Source organism: Prionailurus bengalensis, chromosome D1 (assembly GCF_016509475.1).
Source record: "Prionailurus bengalensis isolate Pbe53 chromosome D1, Fcat_Pben_1.1_paternal_pri, whole genome shotgun sequence".
Lineage (NCBI taxonomy): Eukaryota > Metazoa > Chordata > Mammalia > Carnivora > Felidae > Prionailurus > Prionailurus bengalensis.
This window is the reverse complement of record NC_057346.1, coordinates 103,570,639-103,581,551: the sequence shown is the minus strand read 5'-3', so window position 1 is coordinate 103,581,551 and position 10,913 is coordinate 103,570,639. Positions and strand designations below refer to the sequence as shown.

The following is a 10,913-nucleotide window of genomic DNA, read 5'->3' as shown; positions in this document are numbered from 1 at the left end:
ATCAGTATACAAAACAGTCCCATTCATCCGAAATTGTCTCCTGCTTCCTTTATGGTTAACCCCTCTCATCCCCCAGCTTCTCATAACCTCTGATCTGCTGACTCCCCCATATAGTTTTGCTTTTCAAATACAACATGCAACCTCTTGAGTCTGGCCTCTTTCACTTAGCATAACGCAATTAAGATTCACGCATTTCCTTGCCTGTATCAGTAGTAGGTTCCTTGTCATAAAGTTCTTTATTGAGATGTAACTTACATACCACAAAACGTACCAAAGTATGCAATGCGCTGGTGTTTAGTACTTTTACAAACTTGTCCAATCGTCACCCTGGTTAATTGTTGAAGACTTCCGTCACCTCACAAAGAAACTACATACCCAACCATCAGTCAAGGTCCATTGTTCTGCAACCTCCCACCAGCCCTAGGAAACCACCAATTTACTTTCTGTCTCTGTAGATTGGCCTAGTCTGTATATTCCCATCATCCATTACATCATAATGGGATCATTTTTGACCGACCTCTTCCACTTGTCATGATGGTTTTGAGGTTTATTCATATTGTAGCAAGTACTGGTACTTCATTCCTTTTTGTTGCCTAGAAATACTCCTTTGCAAGCATAAACCACACTTCGCTTATTCACTCATCACTTGATGGACCTTTGGGTACAGGTAGTGCTGGTGTTTTAGGTATGGGTGCTCATAGAACAGCCTTGCGGCTGGTGTGTGAGGAAGGCACGAACACAGATCTGGGGTCAGGTGTGTGGGCATTCCCGTGGCAAGGGAGGCTCCAGGATCTCAGCTGCAGGTGCTTGTGCACTGTCCGTGCAGTTGAAGTAACTATCAAATAATGCAGAACGAAATTAAACAAGACCCAAATAAGTTGAAAGATATCCCACGTTCATGAGAAGGAAACTTCAGTTTTAGTTTAGACATCACTGCGACCCAAAGTGATCCAGAAATTACACAGAATTCCCTTCAAAATTCCAGTAGCCTTTTTTGGCCAACACTAAACTGCCAATCTTAAAATTCATGTGGAATTGGAAGGGCTCAAAATTGCCAAAGCAATCTTGGAAAACGAAGTCAGAGAAATCACACTTCTTGATTTTAAAACTCACTACAAATTTATAGTGATAAAAACAGCGTGGTACTGATGTAAGTGATGGGTCACTGGGTTCCACTCCTGAAACCAATACTGCACTGTATGTTCACTAACTTGAATTTAAAAAAATTAGTTAAAAAAAGATAGACTAACCAATCAATGGAGTAGAATTGAGAGTTCAGAAATATACCCATATATATGCAGCCAATTGATTTTTGCCGGGATGACAAGCCCATCGAAGGTGGAAAGAACAGCCTTTCAGCAAATGATATGAGACAACTTGATTTTCATACATAAAAATAAAAGTTGTATCCTTACTTCACATTATATACAAAAAGGGAACTCAAAATGGATCAATGACCTAATATAAAAGCTAACCCATACATTTTTAAAGGAAAACATAGGGTTAAATTTTCACGACTTTAGATTTAACTACAGGTTTTTAAATAAGACATCAAAAGCTTAAGCAATAAGAACAAATAAAGTAATAAAACGTCATCAAAATAAAAAAAACGTTGACTATCAAAAAACACCAAGAAGGTGAGAAAACAATCCACAGGATGGGAAATATATTTGCAAATCACACGTCAGATAAAGATTTGATATTTAGAATGTATAAAGAGCTCATACGACTCAATAATGAAAAAACAAAGAACACAATTTAAAAATAAATAAAAGACTTTAATATACATTTCTCTAAAAAAGATACAGAAATAATCAATAAGCACATGAAGAGATGTTCAAAATCATCAATTAAGATTGATATTTAAGTACATTAATTTAAGAAATGTAAATTTTTAAAAAAGAAATGTAAATCAAAATCACAGTGGGATACTACCTTACACACGCTAGAAAGGCTATGTTTTTTAAGACCATATATATTTTTTTAATTTTTTAATGTTTATTTTTGACAGAGACAGAGTGTGAGTGGGGGAGGGGCAGAGAGCGAGGGAGACACAGAACCCGAAGCAGGCTCCAGGCCCAAGCTGTCAGCGCAGAGCCGGATGCAGGGCTTGAACTGGCGAACCGCAAGATCGTGATCTGAGTTGAAGTCGGACGTTTCACCGACTGAGCCACCCAGGTGCCCCAAGACTATATATTTTTTAAAGAAAACAGTAAATGTTGAGGATGTGGAGAAGTTGGAACAGTCACTGTGGAAAACCATTTGATATGTCCTCAAAATATAAAAGATACAAATACCATATGACTTAGAAATTCTATTCATAGGCATATATTCCCCAAAATTGAAAACAGGTACTCAGATACTTGTATTCCAATGTTCATTGCAACAGTAATCACAACAGCCCAAAAATGGAAACAATGCAACTGTCCATCAGGAGATGAATGCATAAATAAAATATATCCTGGGTGGCTCAGTCAGCTAAGTGTCCAACTCGATTTCAGCTCAGGTCATGAGCTCACAGTTCGTGGGTTCGAGCCCCATGTCGGGCTCAGTGCTAAGCATGAAGTTTACTTGAGATTCTCTCCCTCTCTCTCTCTCTCTCTCTCTGCCCCACCCCAACTCACATGTTCATTCTCTCTCTCAAAATAAATGAATAAACATTTAAAAAGGAGGTAATAAATGATAAGGGGACTAGTATTCAAGGATCTATTAAAAAGAAAGACACGTAGACAACAAAACACGAATAGTTTATTATATGTTGTGTTAGGCAGGATAGACCATGTGACATGCGATAGAAAATCGGCCCCCAAGTCCAGGGATTTAACACAGCAAAGATTTATTTCTTACTTCTGCTATTACGTGTGCATCACAGGTTATCCAGAAAAGAAGTCTCTCTGCATGTGTTCATTCAAACACCCGGGCCAATGGAGGCTTTGCCATCTGTAGCTACCTTTTCTGGAACATGCTGCCTCCTCGGCCACCATGGTAGGTGGGAGGCATTACATACTTGTGCACTGGCTTGTCTATACTTCAACCCAGAAATGACACACATCATACCTCTTCTCCAGCCCGGTACATAGAACTAGCTCGTGGCTCCACCTAGCTGCAGCGGGGGGGCAAGGAAGTGTGGGGAACAGATGTAATGTTTGTGTACTGCTAATTTCGTGCCATGGAATGTATCATTGCTTACTGATGATAAAATAGTAACACTTAAATTGATCGATCTCTTTTTTTAATGTTTTTTAAGTTTGTTTACTTATTTTGAGAGAGAGAGAGAGAGAGAACAGGGGAAGGGCAGAGAGAGAAAGAGAGAGATAGAATCCCAAGCAGGTTTCCTCACTGTCAGCACAGAGCCCAAGGTGGGGCTCGAACTCACAAACCAGGAGATCATGACCTGAGCTGAAACCAAAAGTTGGACGCTTAACCGACTGAGCCACCCAGGAGCCCTAAATTGATCTCTTGATATGTGCTAGACATCTCATTTAATCTTTAGGACTGTCCTATGAGGGATGTATAGTATTATCCTTGTTTTTATAGGTGATACTTTGAAGCTTTGAAAGACTGAATACCTTGGCCAAGGTCACCCTGCAACCGAACCAGAACTTGAAGACAAGCCCCATGACTGCTCAGCTCAAACTTGGCAGCAGCTAAACTGGACTGCATTGACAAAGGAGAGATAATTCCGCCTGGTGTTTGTGGTTACAGATGACTATGTGGGGGAAAGAATGGATCCATATCCTTAGTTCTAAACATAGGGAGGGAAATCCCCCTAAATATCCCCAAAGCAGCTCTGCACTGGTAAGAAAAATGGGTATTTTGTTTAAAAAAAAATTCCTAGGGATGATTGTAGGCCTTTCAGAAAAATGTAGCTATTGGTATGCCTGGGTGGCTCAGTTGGTTAAGTGCCTGACTTCAGATCAGGTTATGAGTTCACAGTCCGTGTGTTCGAGCCCCGAGTCAGGCTGTGCTCAGACAGTGCAAAGCCTGCTTGGGATTCTCTCTCTCCCCTCTCTTTCTGCCCCTCCCCCACTCACACTTTCTCTCTCTCAAAAATAAATAAACTTAAAAACCAAAGATGTAGCTATGAGAAAGCTTGCGTGAGAGTCCTGACATCACTTAAGCCAAGATTTTAGTGAGGTTTTTATTTTTGTTGCCTGGCGTGGCTGTGGCACCGCTGATTTGCTGACTGGGGGCTCCTCTCCCTAAGCTTTCATTCCCCCGTGTCTTCAAAAGCACTCTCAGCTCAAATACACACAGACATTATCTGATGGCTCCTATTAGGTTCAGGACCAACCCTGGATCTGGAGCCTCCTGAGATATCCACTCTCATGACACTAAATGTCCCCCCTGCGATTTATGGGGTGAAAAGGTCATTGGCTTGGCCTTGGTATTTGTAGGAACACAAGCCCAAGTGATGTTTCTAGAACACAGCGCTCCACAGGTGGGGAAGGAGCTTCTCCCAGCATGATGCTTTCCTGGATGTGGACTTCTGGTCAAGAGTGTGGCCACGAAGGTTTTCCATACTCCCTGCCTTGCACCCTCCTTTGTTCCCAGAGCAAAAGTAAGTAACAAGAAAACACACAACCATAACCAATTAGAATGAAAAGGGGCTGTAGGAGATCCAATCGTGTTAATTTCACAAATGAAGAAAACAAAGCCCAAAGAGGTGAAATGGCTTGATCATAGACCCCTTGTTAGCTATAGCTCACCATTCTTTCCACTGATTGCAATCGGATATCTTGAATGAATGATTGAGGTCATAGAGTCATAAAGGGAGACTGTGCCTCCTGATCTCTTTTATTTAGAACATGCTAGAAGAGTAGCAGTGCAAATATCATAGCTCCTTTCTGAATCTCAGGGGTTGTAGAATTTCAACATCTGTTTGGACATCTCGAGTGAAGAGTCATTTCTTTTAGCGTCAAAGTTGGAACTTTCAATATTATTGGCTGAATTTCCCTCAGAAACTGAGAGATGAGATAGACAATGGAAGGTAATGACTCAGATGGCTTGACTGAAATGTTAGCATCTTTTATGCTTTTCAAAAAACTTCCGTGTTTCCTGTCACATCAGAGCAGGAGAGTAGCCTGCAAGGGAGAGGCACAGGGTTTTGCATCTTGTGAATTAAGAAGATACAGCCAGCAGCAGATCTATACCCAACTGATTTTCAATAGAACTAGAATCAGAATTGGGCTTGTATTTGTGGTACAATCATACCCACACCCCTACACCTCAAACTCCCGGATCAAAAAGAGCTGTTTTGTGTTCTATTTGTACCTACAGACAGTATAGATATGGAATTTGCTCAAGATGTTGGCCATTCTTGGTACATCAATGGGATACAGAAATTAACTTTTTTCAAGATAAATGTAATCGGATTCCCATGTTTGTGCATTTGGGCCAAATCTGGCAACTATAACAAGCACAGACATTGAGAAATTGAGGAACCATTCTTGGGAGCAAGTAACTTCATCATCAGTAGGGTGTTCTGGCATATTCTGGGCACTTCCATGATCATTCTGCAATACTTTATACACACTTTTATAAAAGCACTTGTCACTTTTGGGGGATAATTTCCAGAGCCGGCTGACTCTGTGCCTTTAAAAAGTCAGGAATCGAGTCATTCATTTTGTAATACCAACTGCTGGTACAGAGGTGGCTTATGTGCAAAGCCAGCTATTGGGCGGGGGGGGGGGGGGGGGGCGGAGAACAAAAGGGAATTAACACTGTATACTTGGCATGAGCCAGGCATCATGTTAGTAGGGCTCCCTAAATCACTTAATTTCATCTTTTCAGCTGTATAAAATAGATACATTGGGAACTACATGAACTAGGTGTTTCACAGAGAATGAACTGAGATTTGCAGAGTATAAGTAATGTTCCCAAGGTCACATCCCATCCAGGGTGCTAATCACTGAGTAACATTTTATCTATTCTACTTGGTGTAAATAGTCACCTTAGGCTCTTCTTCTTAAGGGTTGTAATATGTCTATAACCTAACACATTTTTCCCTCTCTTTCCTTTAGAGTTCTACCAATTACTTTTTTTTAAATATGAAATTTATTGTCAAATTGGTTTCCATACAACACCCAGTGCTCATCCCAAAAGGTGCCCTCCTCAATGCCCATCACCCACCCACCCCCTCCCTCCCACTCCCCATCAACCCTCAGTTTGTTCTCAGTTTTTAAGAGTCTCTTATACTTTGGCTCCCTCCCTCTCTAACCTCTTTTTTTTTTTCTACCAATTACTTTTGCACATCAATCCCTAATTGAGATTTTGATTGTGCCATGGATTTTGCTAATTACTAAGACCTATCTGCCTATAATTGTCTATTTATACTATTGAGCTTACCAATTCATACTTTTGTCCATGATGTTTCTTCTGCCTGGTAGACTAATAGTGGAGGAGACAGCTTGAATTACTTGAGTTCTTGCTGTGTAACTGACGTTATTTTAAGTGTTTTTGCATGATCTAAGTAATTCTATTCATCTACCTCAAAGGATGAAAATTGTTATCATTCCCACCTGAAAGATCAGGAACCTGAAATACAGGAAGTTTGATTAACTCGACCCACTATTTTGAAAAAGTTGCTTAATGTTATGGATTTTAGACAATATTGCCTGAGTTCAAATCCCCAAGCATACTACCAGATTTGCTACTTAGGCAAGTAACTTACTTCTTTAAGCCTCAGTTCCTTTTGAAGTACAAAGCGAGTAATAATAGAGCTTGCCTCCCAGAGTTGCTAAATGTACTCAATGTGTTAATATATGTGAACGGCTTGGAACGGTTTCCTGACACAAAGTAAGTACTACAGAAGTATTGCTATTATACTAACTAATAATTCTCATATGTCTGGAATCTCCAAAACCACAACTCAGGTGTAATCATCTCCAGAGAGGTTTCCTGAGAGTCTGTGTTGGGCTTACCATATATCTTGGAAGTATATTTACTTCCAAAGTGCCCTGGGCATACATAACCTTTACTTTAAAAATACGTTCTGATGAACATATCTTTGGGATAATAGGTCTCTCCCACTAGAGTATTCTTAAAGACGGGGCTGTATCATGTCCTTCCTTCAATATGACGGATTTTTAATCTAGGAGAAATGTATGTGATGGATTCCAGAGTCAGAAGGGTCTCTTGGGTTGAGATGGCTTCTCATACTGTAACCATGGCAACCACAGTAAGCTGTTAGCTAAACTGCCACTGGAGGTGAGGACAACCAGACACACAGATAACATGGATGGACACCCACGGCTTGGTCAACGGTACAAAGTCCCTAGGCGAAAATGAAAGTAACACTTTCACCTCCCCCACACTCTCCCTTCCACGAATAAAGCAAAGACATCAATGGTGGTCAGAGATGGAAAACATCAACCTAGGAGAAAAATAAGGACCGTGACATAGAGGGAAAACAATGAAAGTTTTGCTTCAACCTTTTGAAAAACTGTTACTTCTTTTTTAGAGTTACTGAAAGACACCAATATCACTAAGCATGTGCCAGAAATCATGATGTTTCCTTCAGGGGCCAACGGTTGAAGTGGAGCAGCCAAGTGAGGACCCTTATGAATTAGAAAGTGAAGAGTGGGTGTCCCTAAAGCAGGATCCCAAATCACTGTACATCTTCAGCCATTATGAACAAGTCAGTGAAGGATCCCGCAGAGAGAAGTGTGTTTGATGAGGCTTGCCATTGTATATACCAGTGACTGACAAAATGTTTCTTTTCTCTTCCTTTTTGGTGATTAAGCTTTCACGAACTTGGAATAAGAGTGCTTGCAAGATACGGCAAGTAGTGAGAGTCCTGTTGGTTTAGTGTAATAGAGGATGCTGTACAACAGACAAGCTGAAATGTGCATCCAGAGTCATAACACCGTCCTCTATGGCGGCCATCAGCAAGGACATGTCAGTGTCCTTCCACATAACTTCTAGATGAACGGCTTCGCTCAACTCACCCCCACCCAGTGTGCAGTCCAGCTTGCTGCCTGTGGGTTCCTGCCTTTGACAGAAAGCTGACACACGTGGGCCAGAGACACCATTCACAGTCAGCGAATGACCGACAGCCATCAAATAGCATTATCTTGTGTTTGCTCATCTTGTCATAGACGCCTCTCGTGATTCCCAAAGGACTTTGATGGAGAACATTTCAGAGGTGGTGGAATTCATTCTTGTGGGGCTCACAGATGCCCTGGAGATGCAGGTCCCTTTGTTTACCATCTTCACTATCATTTACCTCATCATTCTGGTTGGGAACGTTGGAATGATCGTGTTGATTCTGTTGGACTCTCGTCTCCACACTCCCATGTACTTCTTCCTCAGCAACCTCTCCCTCGTGGACTGCGTTTATGCCTCAGCTGTCACTCCCAAGGTAATGGTGGGGTTTCTCACAGGAGATAAGATCATATCCTACAATGCATGTGCTGCGCAGATGTTCTTCTTCTCAGCCTTTGCCACTATTGAAAGTTTCCTTCTGGCCTCAATGGCCTTTGACCGCCATGCAGCTGTGTGCAAACCCTTGCGTTACACCACCACCATGACAAGTGCTATGTGTACCTTACTGGCCACTGGATCCTACATCTGTGGACTCTTGCAGTCTTCCATCCATGTTGCCTTCACTTTCCACCTCTCTTTCTGTCATTCCAATGTAATTAATCACTTTTTCTGTGACATTCCCCCAATGCTGTCTCTCTCTTGCTCTGATATCTACATGAATGAGATTGTGCTCTTCACACTGGCAGCATTCAATGTCTTTTTCACCCTCTTGGTTATCTTGAACTCTTATCTGTTCATTTTTATTGCTATCCTGAGGATGCGCTCAGTTCAGGTGCAGAAGAAGGCTTTCTCCACCTGTGCATCCCACCTCACCACTGTTTCCATCTTCTATGGGACAATCATCTTCACGTACTTACAGCCAAGTTCTAGTCATTCCATGGACACAGACAAAATGGCGTCCGTGTTCTACACCATGGTAATCCCCATGCTGAACCCTTTGGTCTACAGCCTAAGGAACAAAGAGGTCAAGGGTGCATTTCAGAAGGTGGTTGGAAAAGCAAAGTCTTCATTGGGTTTAGCCTACTAATTAGAAATAGCATGCAAACCATATGACAACACTTCTCTTGGACTTCTAGTATCTAAGAATATATATTTTTAATTCTTTCTTGTCTTTCATTTCTCTGAGTAGTTCCCTCCCAAACAAGACTGGTTTTGTTCATGCTTTGGGATTGTGATTGCAAAGGACAAAAATTGGATATCTTTTACCAGAAAGAGGATGGTGCTTCTATCTTAAAACGAAGATTACAAGCCTAGATACTTTGAGATCCCACACTACATTGGTCTAAAGTGATTTGCAGGTGAATCTCATAAGTGTGTGATACCAGAATTACATTTGTAATTACTAAAACTCAAAATAACTCTATGATTTTTGTACATAGTATAGAGATATGGTTCTCGGACATTCATTCTCTTAAGAATTACCTTGAGGGTTGCCTGGGTGGCTCAGTCACTTAAGCATATGACTTCAGCTTAGGTCATGGTCTCACAGTCTGTGAGATCCATGAGGTCTGTGAGTTCAAACCCCATATCAGGTTCTGTGCTGACAGCTCAGAGCCTGGAGCCTGTTTCTGATTCTGTGTCTCCCTCTCTCTCTGCCACTCCCTCACTCACCCTCTGTCTCTGTCTCTCTCAAAAATAAATAAACATTAAAAAAAAAAAAAGAATCACCTTGAGAGGGGCTCCTGGGTGGCTCAGTTGGTCGAGCATCCCACCTCAGCTCAGGTCACGATCTCATGGTTTGTGGGTTCAAGCCCCACATCAGGCTCTGTGCTGACAGCTAAGAGCCTGTAACCTGTTTGGATTCTGTCTCTCTCTCTCTCTCTCTCTCTCTCTCTCTCTGCCCCTCGCCTGCTTGTGAGTTCTCCCTCCCTCTCACTCGCACACACTCTTTCTCTCTCAAAAATAAATAAATAAAATATTTAAAAAAAAAGAGTTACCTTGAGAGATGTTGAAATGCAGAATTCCAGGAGTTAATTCCAGATAATCTAATTTAGTATATTTCTGGTAGAGCCCAGAAATCTGTATAATTATCCACCATCATCCACATGTACCTGGATCCTGAACTTAGCACAAATGCCAGTGGTGAGTATAGATAATGAGGGATACTATGTGAGTTTAATCTATTTAGTTCCTGAATTTCAGAGAGAAAAACAGAGTTCAGAGGGTGAAAATATACCCATCCCTATTCCTTACCTGTGTTCTAATAAAGCTCATATAAGAGAGTCTGGATAGGAAAGTCTGCCTACATTCTTAACAAGCTTCCCCTTTATTTCAGAAGAGGTTGGTGTGCAGGTTGCACTTTGAGAACTGTTTCCTGAGACCAGTGGTTCAAAAGCATCATTACAAGGCAAGCAGCATCAGCTTCACCTAGCACTTTTTAGAAGGTGCCAATTATAGAAACTCCCACCCCAGACCGACAGAACCAGAAACTCTAGAACTATAAGCCAGCTATTTGCATCTTAGCCAGTCCTTCTGGTGATTCCGAAGCATACTTAGGTTTGAAAACCATTGGACGCAACCCAGAAACACTAACCTAGAACAGTAGTTCTCAACCTTGACTGCACATAACACTAATCTAGAGGAGATTTTTTTAGATACTGCTGCCTGGATCCCAGCTCCAGAGTGTAGGATTTAATGCATCTAGGGATAAGACCTGAGCACCAGGAGATTGTCAAATGCAACCACTTCCCCAGAGCCTGATACAAAGAGGGGATTGAGACTCCCCCCCCAAAAAAAGATGATATTTATTTATCATCTAGTGTCTACGCACTATTTGCATATGTGAGCTCATTCAGATCCCACACGACCTCTGAGGTGATCAGCCAGGTAGAGAGGAGGAAATGGAGGCTAAGACACAGGCAGATGGT

At 41.6% G+C, this 10,913-nt stretch overlaps 1 protein-coding gene across 1 annotated transcript; it reads left to right on the top strand.

Annotated features, from left to right (window-relative positions):
* Positions 1-8,128: 8,128 nt before the first annotated feature.
* On the top strand, positions 8,129-9,073 carry LOC122482817 (olfactory receptor 5B12-like). The gene has a single exon (XM_043579113.1). The coding sequence runs from the start codon at positions 8,129-8,131 to the stop codon at positions 9,071-9,073; it is 945 nt and encodes a 314-aa protein (XP_043435048.1).
* Positions 9,074-10,913: the final 1,840 nt, after the last annotated feature.